The 15654-nt window shown below is 42.0% G+C and overlaps 1 protein-coding gene across 3 annotated transcripts in view; it reads right to left on the reverse strand.

Moving 5' to 3' along the window:
- Positions 1-306: 306 nt before the first annotated feature.
- The window catches only part of Sec24d (SEC24 homolog D, COPII coat complex component), a 94462-nt gene continuing 79114 nt past the window's right edge, over positions 307-15654 (reverse strand). For all 3 annotated transcript variants that reach the window (XM_063260709.1, XM_063260710.1, XM_063260708.1), the window contains 8 exons: positions 14919-15015; positions 14641-14786; positions 12979-13117; positions 12172-12290; positions 8815-8994; positions 6612-6803; positions 4452-4541; positions 307-1375 (listed from right to left, as the gene is read on the reverse strand). In XM_063260709.1, the coding sequence (XP_063116779.1) occupies positions 1235-1375; positions 4452-4541; positions 6612-6803; positions 8815-8994; positions 12172-12290; positions 12979-13117; positions 14641-14786; positions 14919-15015 (1104 nt within the window). In that variant the 3' untranslated portion in view covers positions 307-1234. The remainder of the gene's footprint in view (positions 1376-4451; positions 4542-6611; positions 6804-8814; positions 8995-12171; positions 12291-12978; positions 13118-14640; positions 14787-14918; positions 15016-15654) is intronic.

Here is a 15654-nt window from a genome sequence, read left to right on the forward strand (position 1 = left end):
TTAGCCATATTGTGGTACAATTGAATAGTGCAGATACAGGACACGTGTCACATCTCTGAAAACCATTCAGAGAGGTATATATATCCACCAATAATGGTCCTGTGTTGCCCTTATATTTTGCCTGAAAGAAGATACATACTTCACTGATACTTCCTAGATTTATTACCTAACACTTCTCAACTTTGAAAAACAGAAAATTTTATTATCCTGCTTTTTTGTGATCCATCCAAATTTTTTTTTTGCCAATTTTTACTATCCTTATTGTTGAAATCTCAAAATATGTAAAAATCAGTGGTTCTACACAGAGTATATCAAGTGATTTATTGATGCTGGTTAAGATCCATTATATACAAGTAGAAACTGTAAAATTGTACAAAGAACTATTATGAATATTGATAGTTTTATAGACCAAACAGCTGGAAAATAGTTTTGACATAGACAAAGTAGAACAAAAACTGTTCTATCAGATTCCAAGGTTACTAAAGGTTTGCTATGCAAACTTTAGACTGAAAATGTGTTTAGAGGATTTATATGGTTTAAAAATTAGGTAAACTGTAAAAATCGTTTTCTCCCTTTGTGGCAAATGGGAGAGGAACCAAAACAACTTTGTACCTCAAATCTACAGTTTGAAAAATAATTTATGTCTAGGACAAAGAAAGAATGTTGAGAATGTAAAGTATATATTATTGTTTGAGTCTGCAGTGTCCCGGAAAGTCTCAGGTTTGGGAGGTGACTATGTCATGGGATGCTGGTCCACTGAAGGGTGTGTGGTTGACCTGGACAGGAGATGTGGTTTGGCTGGAGGAGCTGGCTCACTGGGAACATGACCTGATCTCCCAATTCCTGGCCACCAGGACTGAAGTAGCTTTCCTGCACTGAGCCCCTCTGCTGTGCTGCTTCTGCCTTGGAGGTGACCACAATCATGAACTGTAAGTGCTGGGCATCTTGTCCCAGCAACAAAGAAAGGGACTAAGATACCACACTTTTCATGAAATGCAAACTGAGTTTTAGAAATTAAAAATTTTGTGCAGTCAGAAATAGACCGTTCTCTTTAGGGTACAACTGTACCTTCACTGGCTTTATACTTTAGCACCAAAGCTGAAGTTCTAAATGCCATCTTGGAAAGCTATTCTGAAAATGATCAGAAAAAGAAAATTAGCCTACTATCATGGGCAAAATTAGGCACCAAGAAGGAGATTGTCTCCAGAAATGCGACATCAGCAGCAGAGACGATTCAGTTAAGCAGCTGAGATATTTCCTTGTGAACACAACGAAGGAAATCCATATAAGATGATCCTCCGTAAAGTCCTTTGTCTTCTACCAGGAACTGTCGAAAAACCATTTCTGGCTGTTCTCGCTGTTTTACTATCGTGAGCTAGGAAAACATAACAGCAGCTGGTTACAAAGATTTCCTCAACTTTGCTCCAATTTCACCAAACAGTATAGGATGCCTATTACATGTCTGAGGCCTCGGAGGATGACGCAGAAGTACCTGCTGTCCGGAGTGGAAGAGTTACCCCAAACCACAAAACCATCACCCTCAATTTTAAGTGGCAAAAATGAAACACTGGCAGAATATTTTGGGAAAGCCTTCCCACTGGAAGCCACTGTCTCCTAAGCCTTAAATCATGGTGGTGGTAAGAGCATTCCATATTGGAATACCATGCACCAGGAATACAGGTGTGAGTGGTGTATAAACTATCAGGCTTTTATTTGCTGTTTTATTTGCTTTGCAGTGTTAGAGATCAAATCTAGGGTTAACACATGAGGCAGACACTGCCACTGAGCCATATTCCCAGCCAGGCTTACCACAGGCTTTGAAAAGGCAGCAAGCGACTAGGGACAAGTTAACGTAAACATGAGTTTGGGCCTTTGTGGGAAATATGGTAGAGGGAAGGTGCAGGAGAGTGAAACGAGGTAGCTGACTGGTAGCAGATGGCATAACATGCAGGGGAATGATGGAACTGGACGGGAGGCCGCTGGAGTCTCCAGGTGGGAGAGGACGGCACTGGAGGTGGGAAGCGGGTACACTGAGGTGCTGCCGAGGTGACACAGGCAGGACCATCCTGCCCATCATCCTCCAGGGCTGTGCTGTCAATACTATAGCTACAGCTGTGTGTGCTACTGGACACCTCAAACGTGGCTCCTCCAAATTTAAGTTACATCATAAATCTAAGACAAAGGATTTCTAAAACTTCACAGGAAAAAGAAAATGGGAAAAAACTCAGTAGCTCTGTAAACCGATTCCAAATGGAAACAGTGACATTTGCTTCTGGTGAGAGCACGCAGGGTCACTGCAGGTCCTGTGCGCAGAAGACCTGCAGCTTCCAGCCCCTTCCCCTTGGCGAGGAAGAGTGTGTGATTGCTAAGAGAGGGTCCGAGCCTCCCATTTTCACATCATGCTCTTCAGTAACGTGTGTTTCCTTTGGCACTGGCCCTTGGCTGATAAGCTTTACACTGCTCCTGACCTGGTAAAAATTGTAATAACATAGTAATCACTGCTCCTGCTACCACTGCACTCATAACTCTATGTGGATATGCCTTGATTTTTCCCTTTATTGTATCATTTCCACTTTTTGTCCTATTCATCTTGACTGTGTCGTTTCCTTCGTGTGGTTGCTTCAAATGTCAGAGAAAAAGATGTAATACTATGTGGAACGTGGCATGCTACAGCCCTCGGCTCAGTCCCCACATGCCTTGGCTTTCAGAGGTCCTGGAAGTGGCACCGGAATCACGGAAAGCACAGCGGATTCCGCTCCTCCAGGGAGAACGGCACTGACCCCGTCATGGAAATGTCTCCAGAGGAATGTTTAAGTGTCACATCCTGAAGGACCTGAAGGAAGGCCATGTGCTTAATACTTTTGTTTTATGCATCTCTTTTGATGTGCTACTGTCTTTCTCAAGACACAAGCGGCAGCAATGTGGTCCAGCCTCAGTGACTTGATAGTGATTGCACAGAATGCAACATTTGGAGGGAAAGATTGAAGTTCCAGTTTATTTAGAATGCACTTCGTGGGAATTAATGGGAGGAAGTTTGTAATTGCTTATCTTGTGGAACATTTTCTGTCGCTGCCTTTCACTTGTTTCATTTTCACGTGGTGCTCACTGTATAACTTCCCCTGAGGAACTCTGACTACCACCTGAACTGTGGTAAGGAGAACAGGGAGTGAATTTCAGCTCGGGGAGACAGATTTCAGATAAAATAGCTTTAGGTATCGGGCTACCGCCTGAGTCTGCAAAGTGACACTGCCGACCACCTGTGCCAGAACATACAGAAAGTCTGCGGGAAGGTCATGGGAGAGTGGATCCAGGGAAGTGGCTGGTGGGCTGTCCTGCTGCACCTACACCAATGTGTTCTCCTGAGGGGTCTCTGGTCATTTTCCTCCCTGACATTTCTGCAGGGAGGGACATGGTCCTCCTCAGGGGACAGAACGTTGAAGTGATCACTGCTGGCCTCTTTCCCTACTTTCCATGAGCCCAAAGGAAGTCCTGACTAATGCAAGTGGCCCAAAGGTTACCAGAGACCACAGATGCATCCATGAGCTTCACAAACCAACCTCATCTCTCATTGTCTGACTCGGGGAATAGTTTAAATGAGGACAGTGATCAGAGTGGTCTAGAAGGGAAATAATGAGTGGGAAAAGAAAAGTGAGGAAGAATCAAGAGCACAAAATATTTTGGAAGCTGACAGAAGAGATAACTTGAGGAAAGAGGTGGTCAACCTTGTCAACACCGCTAAGGATATTAAGACTGTTATCTTCAGCATTTTGGCAGTTTACACTGAAGTGGAGAGGGGAAGAAGGTACAAGCAGTTGGCAGAGACGACTCTTTCAAGAAGCTGGTGGTAAAATGTCTCTGGTACGTTGCTGGTGTTCAATCAGTATTTGTAGGATAAATGAAAAGAAAGAATTTTAGAGAAACGGAAGCTTTAACGAAGCTTGTAAACTATGGGAAAGAGCCTGTGGGGAGGGAATAATCCAGAAGGGAAGGAGAGATCAACACTTGGAGCACAGAGATGGGACCAGGGCCTGGACGCCCTGGATACCACCCCAGCCAGCCAGCACCAGCACCAGCACCAGCACCAGCATGGCGGCCGACTGGTGGATGAGGTGGGCGAGGCCGTGCAGCACTGCTCCCGGCTGCCTTTCCGTGGGATCAAACTGATCACGCCTCAATGAAAACGGTCACAAAAGAGGACTTTCAGAACTGCTTCAAAAACATGCAGAACAATGGGATAGATTGAAGCAGGGGACCTTATTTTGAGAGGGATGAATGGCAACATGTCTCTTCCTATAATATACCTTTTAGATTAAACACTCATCACATATTTCAATCACACCTTGTATCAAACACTTATGTAGATCACATGAAAATGCAGGACATGCATTTTTAAGGTCTTTAATTAAATAGTAAAATTAAATAGTAAATGAAAGGCATATGCTCATTTTTACCTTCATTGAATATGGCCACTTCTCCTGGATAACATTCATTATCATTCTGAGTTGTTGAGAATACGGATTTCCCACTTCAGGCAGCAGTGTCTAAATTTAAGAAAATTAAAGATTCAGTACAGTTTAAAGTATTTAGATGGAAGCAGCAATATGACATTATTAGAATGTTGTAAACATTCATCTGTTACCATCTAAACTATTGACTTAGGTCATTTACCTAAAAACTCGAAATGTAGAAAATGAACTACAAATTACTCATTTTTATTGACATCCATTCTCACCAATGATCTCTTGTTTTCTGCAAATAAAAATCTTTCTCTGAAATTTGATACATATATATCACTGAAATGACACAACAGGTAAACATTTTATGCAAAGGATGTCTTTGGACCATTTCCCATAGATTACTCCATCTTCTAGCTGTACATTCCAAAGCTGCGTTGTGAAAGAAAATACTGAACTTTATCCCATCTGTTGCAAGACTGATTTATTACCTTGTTTGGAAAATGCTATCCAAGTGCCACTGTTCCAACACTAAAACAAACTACCAAATGCTTATTTGTCAAGGGGAATGTGATCTCATAGACCTCCTTGAAATCTGGTTAGTAGTTTACAAAGCAGTCCAGCTGCATATGGCTTGCAGGAGATGTAAAAGATCAGCACTAGGGTTTCTTTCACTAAGGTGAATAAAACGCTAATGCTTCAAAAAGATTACAAGATTCAGCACATCATTTGCAAGTCAGTTACTGGGAATCTGAGTGAGAACATTCGACTATGATGACTTAAGTCTCAGGGAAAGTCAGTACCAGTGTATTTCACAGGAGTTACAAGAAAAGCAGGGTATTCATAGTCACACCTGTCTCCTTTGCTAGTACAGTGGATTCTTCTATCCAACAAGTAATAAATTGTTCCACATTTGGTTTTTAATTGTGATTCAGTTTTATGAGGAAGGTAAAGAGGTTTGCTGATACAAGCACAAACCTGCCGGTCTACTGCTTGGTGGTGAACAGACTGCTATTTTGTATCTATGTTCAGTTCAGCAAATATGTATTCAACTTTTACTATGTCAGTATATTATTATATAAAAAGGAAGTGTCCTTAAATTTTATATAAACATTCTCAGATTCAGTTCTTTGCCCACTGAATTTTATTTATAATTCTTAAAAAATTACATTATCATTCCTTAATTTCAACTGGGTGCAGGCATCTTACTGTTTCAAAGCTTCTTAATTTAAAAACTAATCTCTTAATGAGACATAGACACCCTTAATTCTTTCACAAATATACTTTTGATATTCATAATTGATACACAGCTTTCTAAACTGAACACTTAACTCTGTAGCATTAAAATTTATTCCTGTTCCTTCAACAAGATGCTGTAGATCTTTACGTTATACATGCATACCAGGAATTAGGTGCAACACCTAGACTGAAGCCACCCTGCCATAACGTAAGCAGGGCTTTGGAGAGCTCTGTAGAGTCCTGTGGAATCCACCTTGAGGCAAAGGAAGTCAATTACCGTCACCGTCATGGTGCCCACAAAATAATGACCCACAAGAAGTTCTGCAACAGAAGTTGACCTTCAAGAGAATTATAACTGCTGAGTTTTCCTAATATACTTTAAAAATAGACATTTGTGTTGCCACGTCAAACTCACACTTTCATCTGTTGTGACTGCAACAGAAAGTATATAACCTGTTTTTGTGAGATCATTACTTTGTAATTCCTCAATCTGATTTAGTCTGAAGTCAAAGACCTAAGAACGATTTCTGCATTCTTGTGGGTAGTCAGCTCAGAACCCAGCATGAATCCTGATGTTTGAATCTAAATCCAGTTTCCACCTGTGCCACTGCTCCCTGAAGGGACTGTTCTCTGGTCTTGCAGTAGTGCATCTGTAAAACTGAGACATCCAGATCACCAATGTGTTTGAGAATGGTGTGTCAGTATTTACAGCACAGTGACCAACTCATAGTAAATAATCTGCAAGTGTCAGCAATTTTTATTCAAGTCATGTATTTTGGCTAACACTTTACCCAAAATAAATCAGATAATTATTTTCTCATTATACATATAAATATTTTTTATATTTTTAAATATTTTTTAACATAAGATTGCCATGAAATTTATTTACTTACCATAAATCAGTGAAAACATACTTACCATATCTGTGTTGACGTGTGCAAAAGATGGCACATTAAATATTCCCTGGATCGCTTCGGGCGGGCTACCCACTCCCAGCCACAGGAATGTGTTCAGACCGTTGGTCAGGAGGAAGATGCCTTCTTCTGAGAGGCGAGACTCGGAGCAGCGCACAGCAGCAGGCAGCGCTGCGCTCTTCACGTCTAAGGTGTGCTGTGGGCAGAGCGGAGGGTCATGAGCGTCTTCCTCCCTCCTTCCCTTCTTTACCCTTCGCTTCTCTTCCCCTTCCCCTCCTTTCTTCTCCCTCTCTTTTCCTTCAAGTGCTTCTATGTGCCAGGTGTTGTTCTACTGGTTGGATAGAAATCTCTGTGCCTTGTGAAACTAGCAGTTTTTTGGAGGAGGAGGAGGTGAGACGTAATAAAATAAGTAAAATGCACAGAACTGTGGATCGTATTAGGCGCTATAAAGGAGCACTTGTGAAGCTGTGGCAGGAGGATCACCGCGGGTTCAAGGCCCGCCTGAACCACACTGCAGGCACCCACCCGGGAAGGGTGGAACCAGAAAGGTGGGAGGGAGTGCGTCAGCGGTGGGGGAATGGCGTTAGGGTTTCAGCGGGGATAGTCCGGAGACGCTTGGTGGGAAGAGAACTCTGAGTGAAGACCCGAGGAGAGCAAATGAGCTGTGGGATCTGTGGGGGAAAGCATTCCACAGAAAAAGTGACGGCGGAGAGAAGCTGGGGGCCAGGGCAGAAGGCATTTCAACAGAGAGTGTTAAACGGGACAGAAGCTGTGACAAGTCAGAATAGAGGACACACTTTCAAGTACACAGACACAAATAATAAAGAGGACTGACGCTCCCCTTGGGTTTATCAAGAGGTGATCCCTGGCCGCCTTCCAAAGAACTTCAGTGGAGTGCTCACGTTCTTACCCGTTAGAGTTCTCGTTTCTCTGCCTACAAATTGTTGGCAAATTAATTTTATCTGAACACAATCATTTGTAATAATTTACTTCTAACCTTCATATTGATTGAAAGAATTAACAACTTTTTAAATTTCCAACCTAACTTAAAGACTACACTGCACGTCCTGCTCTTTCTAAGAGGCTGAGTAGGCTTCTGTGTACCTCCCAACAGCCTTCCTCACTTTCCCTGACTGTAGGCAGTCAGGTCCCTGGGAAGAGGAGCCTCGTCACCGGACACAGGGGCACTCAAGGTCTCAAGGATCGACTTCAACAAAGTAGAGCTCCCTGTCATGCCGACGGCCAGGGGAAGGGTGGGCGGGCCTCCTGTACAGTGTAGAGACCCTTAAATGTAAAGCCTGATTACACTGGAGCAAGGCTAACTATAACCGACCTGATTAAATGTGGTGACCCTGAGGCATTACTGTCTAAACATAAACACGTGTGCCAATGAGATCCCATACGTATGTTGTCTTCCATGGTGTAGAGTTCATCAACAACTGAAACAGTTTGCTCCAACTGAGTTACAGACTTCTCAATGTGTCTGCATAGCTAAAGGATGCAGCTCAGGAGTGAGGCAGAGAAGCAGTCACTGAGCCATCCATTGAAGTAGGGGCTCCCAATCCCCTCTCCCCGCCACTCTGCCTACACACCAGTATACATATGCAACTTGTTCAGGGCGCCTGGGCTCTAATCCCATGCTGCATATTTTGAAGGCATTTATGACTCTGAATTTCTTAACAAAAGGTTTAAGCCCAAATGCCCATCAACCAATGAATGGATGAAAAATGTGGTTCCTTTATACAACAGAGTATTACTTAGCTATAAAGCAGGATAAACTTGAGACATCTCTAGGGTAAATGGGTGAACTTCAAGACCATTTTCTTAAGTGAAATAAATTGGACACACATGTATTTTTTCTCTGATGTGAGAAGCCAAAAGTGCAAACAAGGACCAAAATGTATAACAGATATTGTGAAATAGGGCAAGAAATGTTCAGTTGGGGAGAGGAACTAGGAAGCAGGCAGGGAAAAGAAAAAAATGAGAAAAGAAGGAAAAAATGGAAACCAATTTTTTTTTGTGAATAAGGGGAAGAGGGATCAAAGGGAAAGTAGGGGAATGGGAAAAAAACCAAGCTGTGTCATGCACAGGTACGAATTCCCTATGATGAATGAGATCACTACGAACATCTCCAAGGTACTCATAAAACTAACATGCAGAAAAGGGTAAGAGAGGACGCTCTTCCAGACTCCCTGGGAAATGCTTACTACTGGCAGGAGCTGTGGATAGAAGAAAAGCTGCGAGTCGGCCACGCCCATGGTCATGACCAGCTGTCTCTGGTACGCCCGCTCGTCTATGGAGATCTCTGGTCTACTGAGCAGCACACAGTTTTTTAACAAGCAATTCATGTACAACGGCAATACTTTCATGGAGTCTGGGAGAATAAGCTGAAAAAGAAAGATACCTGTTTCATATGCTTGAAAAGGATGTTAGGTTTTATCCATAAACATCATTTGCTTTTGAACTTGGGAAGGTATGTATGTTGCTCTCGTCTCTACTCTGGCTCACGGGTCCTCATTCAGCTGCTAAAAGCGCGGCCCATCAAGACACACTACAGACTAGCAGATGAACAATGCTGCAAGGCACCTGGACAGTTTAAAACATTCTAACAAAAGCCTGTTTTACCGAATCTTTGGTCCAGTCCTTGTCAGTAGAATAGCAAGTAACAGAATTCACCTGCCACCTCCTTCCTTTAACAGCATAGGTCAGTGAAAAAGAAAATATCCTCACAAATATACACAGAATCATATGATAATTTGAAAACATATTCCTGAAATATCTGGTGTACAGATACATGATTTCTTTTTAACTACACATCTGAATGATGGAAAAGAATGAATACTTAAGAGAATCCACAATGAAAAGAAAATTTCAGGGCTCTGTTGGATTTATTCATTGTCTTAACATCATACATCTTTTACTGTGATCTAAGTAGAAACTATGTATAAGGTACAACTTGCTAACTGATGCCTGCAACCATGTATCAGAAATATTCTACTTTACAATTTGTTTCCCTGTTTCTAATTTTTCAAAGAATAGTTGAACATGTTTCCTCATAAAAGAACAGTTCTTCCTAACTGTAATTTTTTTCTCTAGCATAAAACATTTTCATTTGATCACATTTAGTACTGGATTACTTTCTCATCCAACAATAACTATAACCCAAACTGCAGGATCAGATTACAGACATGCAATGCTCTGGCTCCTCCACAATGAGATTATTCTTGGTAAGGGCAGTTTGTGTAAGGATGTAGAAGGTCACATCTAGTTTGACTGAATTTGGAAAATTCTTCATGTTTCAGAATGACAGTCATACCAGACAATAACAACAACAACAAAACAACTGTCACTCTGTAGTTACAGTCGTTTGACATGTATCTTGAAGTTACTGTACTCCCAAATAATATGACATGTTTAAGCTCAGAACTGTGAGCTGTTAGATTTAAAGTAAGTAACAATCCTCCTAATAGGAGCCTAAAATGTGGTTTGCCATTGTTTCTAGCCAGTCATAACCTAGACCAACCGCATGCCCCTTGGACCGGGTACATCACGGAACTGCCCTCCCTAAGTGTCTTCTTGTTTCCCGCAGTCTTCACGCTAGCTCATCAGAGCAGCTCTGCTGAGGCCCAGTATCACACGATCAAAGTATGCGGCTCCTGGATGGTCCTGCTTGGGTCAGGGAAACGTGGGCTTTATGGTAAAATGGTGATAGTTCTTTAGGAACTTTCCCACAGATACTACATCCTGTAAGTGAATCCTCGGAAAGTATTGAGTTTGTAGTTACATTTTCTGAAGAGCATTTGGTTCTAAGAATTCTGTGTTTTCAGTTCATGATATGTTAATACAACATTATTTTTACCCATTTATAATCTTTACATTTTCTAGGTTCCACGGTGGTATCTAAATTACATCATTTCAAAAAATTATCACTGGTGAAGGGTGCACTTGAAATGTACTAATGGAGGAAAAACTCACACTGTGAGACCTGGAAGAGCCTCTGTGTACTCATCCAGAATTCTGCCACCATAATGTTTTTACTCAAGAATAATTAAACCACCTAAGCAGACGGCCTAGTTGTAAGACAATGCTGTTAACTTTGGAATCAGAGGGAACTGACAGATTTTACTATTTTTTCTTTAACAGGCAACAGAGTTGTTTTTCACTTAAGAGTTTTGAGTCTAATCGTTTTAACATGAGCAAATAAACTTCCAGAGAAGACACTAACTATACCTGTTCCACTTCAGCTAATCCTTCTGAAGGGTGAGATACTCCAGAGACAGAATAATGTCTTCCAGAGCCTAGAAGCAAATAATAAAAAGGGGACGCAGTCTCGCGGCTGGCCCACATCCAGCCTGGTTTGCAGGTGCAGCTGGTAGGCTTTGTGTAGTTTACACAGGCACACTGTGCAACAGAACTGATATTTGAGTTTACAAAGTGACAAATTTTCTGAATAATAAAGACAACTGAATTCGGTACTCATACAGAGCAAACTTTGCTTAAAGCATCATCAACACAGGAGATGAAAGACTAGAAGAAAAATCACTTTTTTTCTCTGTTTTTTTGAGACAAGATCTTGCTATTTGGTTCAGGCTGGGCTTGAGTTCACTTTCTGAGACCCAGCCTGTTCTCGAATTTGCACCGATCTGCCTCTCTCAGCCTCCCGAGAGCTGGGATCACAGGAATGCACCATCACGCCCGGCAACACATCACTTAGAAGTGTAATTAAGTAAATGCTTTTAAAAATTTTTCCTTTTCCAAGATTATGAATTTGAACCCCAAATTTATCTGCAACATGTTTCGTGCTGAAGGCTTCCTTTGAGGTAGGCTTTCAGATTCTTCTCAGTAATTGTTTCTGACAATGAACAGGCTGAACATTCTCTCATTCATTGTTCACCGCCTTCTCTCAATCAGAGCGCACTACTCATATGTTCCGTACATAACTACTAGAACTAGTGTCTATTTGTATTGACATGGGACAGTATATGAAAGAAGAAATGAAACATAAATGAGGACTTCAGGTTTTACTTTCTTGAATAGAAGTCTAAATGAGTATCACTGAAAGAATTTTCCAAAATTTCAAATCACTAGATGATGGCCAGAGACAATCTTTAAAATCTCTTAATACCTATTTATTACTTTTACATAGAGGACTTCCAATATTTATATTACATTTATGCTTATAAAACACAATGTTATTACTGCCATCAGCTCCTGTCAACATTGTTAATATGCCTAAAATGTATATAAACATATACATTTCACAACAAAATATCCATGACTATTTACAAAAGAAAATTCTGTTTTGACACTCCTTACATATAACACACTTCTGTTTATACGGAATGTAACGAGTGGCACCTGAATATGTATACACATTTTTGGTTCAGACACCCGGTCAAGGGCAGTTTTTAACACCAGCTATGAAGTATCACAGCGTACCCAAAGCCATGTTCTTAGTCTTTCTGGCTGTAGTTAGCTGCACAGACCTGAGCGCCTGCAGCATCCTCGGCCTCCTTCATGCTGCTGGTTTGAACCTTCCACACCAGGCACTGTATGTGGCTTACCTGTCTTGCGATAGTGGAAGTCACACAGTACTTCCGGTAACACGCCAACATGTGGGCAGTCTGATTGACCAGAATTTCCCGGATGACCTTCAAAGGCTGGTGTAAAACTGCTTTAAAGGCTGTATGTGGAAAACATTAGTAAAACAAACATCAAAAATTTAGAAACTGATCTCTTCAAATAAAAAAAAAAGAGAACAAATTACTACTATAGTCAAGCCACTCAACCAGAACAGCAGCACTAAAAACGTGTTAGTCCTCTGCAAGTGATCTACTACTAATAAACCATGACGGGGGGAACAACAGCCTGCCTACAGCAAAAGGTTATACTGGCCAAGATTTATCTGTATGATATTAGAAAAAGAATTCTATACACAGGGAAAAGAAAGGTCACTTGTTGTTTTCTGATGTCCTGAATTCCTATGGGCTGAACTACTACTACTTCTATATTTAGGTGTACAATCTCAGAAAGAAAGCAAAAAAAAAAAGTCACTTTTACCAAGATATGGGGTATGGAGGTCAATCCAAGGTCACGGACAGTCTCCCACTTTCCACAAGTGGCAGAGGGCACACTCCTACACCAAACAAGGGCTTAGGAGCACCTTCTGAAATTTCAACTCCAACTTCCCAGTAGGGAGGAAACTTTAACTCAATCTGTACAGTCCAGACCTGGACTGAGCCATTCCATTTAATAATGGAGTTAGAGACCCTAAAGCACATAGTACTTTTCAGACACTGACTCAACTGACCAGCACGTCTTGACTGAATTTAGGCAAGGTTTACTAACCTACGGGCTTAGCAAAGCGTTACCTGACTTGGCAAAGAAGTTGATGAGGGCATCTGTTTCACAGCTCTTATAAAGATCGGCTAACTGGGAGCTGCAGCTCAAGCCAAGATTGTGAATCCGAAGTCTTCTTTGGCCACCGACGGTGGTGTAAAGCACAGCACACTGCAGGAATGACACGGAGGTTGTGTTTTCCTGGTTAGCACCAACGACATATCCACCCAAGGTAGGCTGGTCGTACTTGCATTTACAAAACAGCGTGCACAGATAAAGGATCCCTAAATGTTTCTACTAACCTTTTCTACGATTTATTGTCATTAAAGATTGAGCAACGACAAGAGTAATGACCAGTGCATCGGCTGGAGTTTTCTGCAGCATTTCCCTGGTTTAAATTATTGGGCTACTCGCACATAAATCTTTGTTCATACTTTCATAGTCTCAGATTTTATACTCATTAAAATTCTTCCTCAACTTCCTGCCCACCTCTCCCCACCTTTAAGTGTGATGCTGTTGTAACTTAAACCTGAAGCCCCCCTCTCCACACCCCTCATGTGTTCACAGCAGGGCCTTTGAAGGATGACTGGACCATGGGGTGCTGCATTCATCCACGCAGTAACCCATGGAAGCATGCAAAGCTCCATGTGAGGTTAGGACGCGGGGCCTGGTGGACAGGAAGGTCCATCTCTCTCCCCTCCCCTCCCTTCACTCTCTGCTTTGTGGATGCCATGAATCTATTTCTCTAGCAGACTCTTCTACTGTGATGTTTCTGTCTCACAGTCAGCTGGCCATGGATGGAGTCTTCTAAACCTGATGAGCCGAACTCAACCTCTCTCTTTAAGTTGTGGGTGTCCAGTTTACATCTCAGCAATGAGTGACTAAGTGACTAAGGTGGATGCTGATGTCTGAAAACTAGACCATTTGACATGTGTTATTGTTTTAGCTAAAACGTAGCTACTCATAAATTTTATGTATTATAATGCAAAATCCTATTCCACTTGCTTATGATACAATAAAGTGCTCTACCTGGTGTTAGGGCTGAATTGTGACACTCCAAAATTCAAGATGAAATTCTAAACCCCCAGTCTTCAGAATGTAACTGTATTTAAAGACAAGGTCTTTAAAGAAATAATAACTAAAGTAAGGTCATTGGGGTGTCCTTGCGGAAGGCAGCCTTTCAGAATCTGCCAGGTAATAGTGAGAGACAGGAAGAGATGAAGACATGGAGAAAAAGATCACCTCTTAAGTTGAGAGACCCCAAAGCAGTTCTTTCCCTTATGACCCCCAGCAGCCCTAGGCTTGGACTTCCAGATCCACAACTGTGGGAAGAAGTTCCACCGCTGAAAATGCCCAGCGTCATTACGGCATCCTTAGCAAAGCAACTCACGTGGCAAGAGCAGTGTTCCCCGAAAGGAGTGAACGAATGTGGAAAACCTGCTTTCCAGGGCCCCCGGTACTCCACGCAAGCTTGCTGGGTGCACACGCAGGGACACCACCGCCACGTCACGTGAGTGGCCCAGCTGCATCACACAGAAGCCACGCACTGGCGCGCTCCAGCCCAGTGACTTCTGTCTTTGGAGAAAGAGCTGATTTCCTTAGTAGAGACTATACATTTGGTGGTAGTGTTTTAGTCTCACACTGACCACTGTAAGAAACCAGAAAGCAAAAGATGACGATAGAGACGCGGTCACCTGGATGAGGGCTCCGCTGTCCTCACTCAGCCTGTCGTCGTGCTTGAACTCCACCGTCACCGCCTTGTCGCAGTCAATGGCAGCCATTTCCACGTCAGTGGTGTTGTTCATACAAACTCCACCAAAGAAATCCGTGGCCCTGAAGCCTAAACAAAATGGAAAAGGGGTATTTGGCTTCTCCATATTTTGCTCTTATTTTTTTTTTCTTGTCCTGTTATTTCATTGGTAGAGCGAAAAAGTGCAAAAAGAGACTTGAAAATGGTATAAATGACAGTTACCTGTACTGGTACGAACCCTCATAATGGCATCAAAGCCTATTTTCTTTTCAATGTCATTTCTGAGGTCACTCAAAAATTGTTGGCTGTCCAAATGCATCTAAAAAATAAAGTAAGATCAGTGCCCACTAGATGGCAGCAAAATATTTAAAATAACAATTGTTTTTAAATTTGACTAAAAACTGTTATTTCTAATCTCAAAAAATTATGTGCATAACTTAGGTGTCTTTGGTTAAGGAAAATATAGGATCTTTGGACAGTGATGCTTAAATTTCCCAGTGAAATGCATCTTTTATTTTCTTCCATTTTTGTAATCTTTGAGAAAATCAATTACTGATTTTACTTTCCAAATGCGAAAACAGAGTATAAATAATCCCCTCAGGGGCTTAGTCTGAGAGCCTAAGACCCAAACATTTCATTTAACAAGCTGGAGAAACCCTGAAAAGTGGGTCCTTTCATCTGACCACATTTGGAAACTGAGTCGGAGGACATGTCACACATTAGCAAAAGCCTTTCTCTCAGCCTTGCTAGCGCCTCTGCTCTCCCTGTGTTGGTGACAGCTGCTCACAGTCCCTGAGCAGGCGACCATAACGCAGTAAGCCCGGATGCAGTGCTGCTCTGTGCGTTCACAGGGAGGGGCCCAAGCCGATCGGCAGCTTCCAGAGTGTTTGTAAGATCTTGTCAGGAAGTCGCTCTTTTTCTTTCTGGTGGTATTGGGGATAGATCTGGCCCTTTTTAT

The sequence above is a fragment of the Cavia porcellus genome, unplaced genomic scaffold, assembly GCF_034190915.1.
Source record: "Cavia porcellus strain 051 isolate PalLab524CR breed Dunkin Hartley unplaced genomic scaffold, mCavPor4.1 scaffold_14, whole genome shotgun sequence".
NCBI classification, from domain to species: Eukaryota; Metazoa; Chordata; class Mammalia; order Rodentia; family Caviidae; genus Cavia; species Cavia porcellus.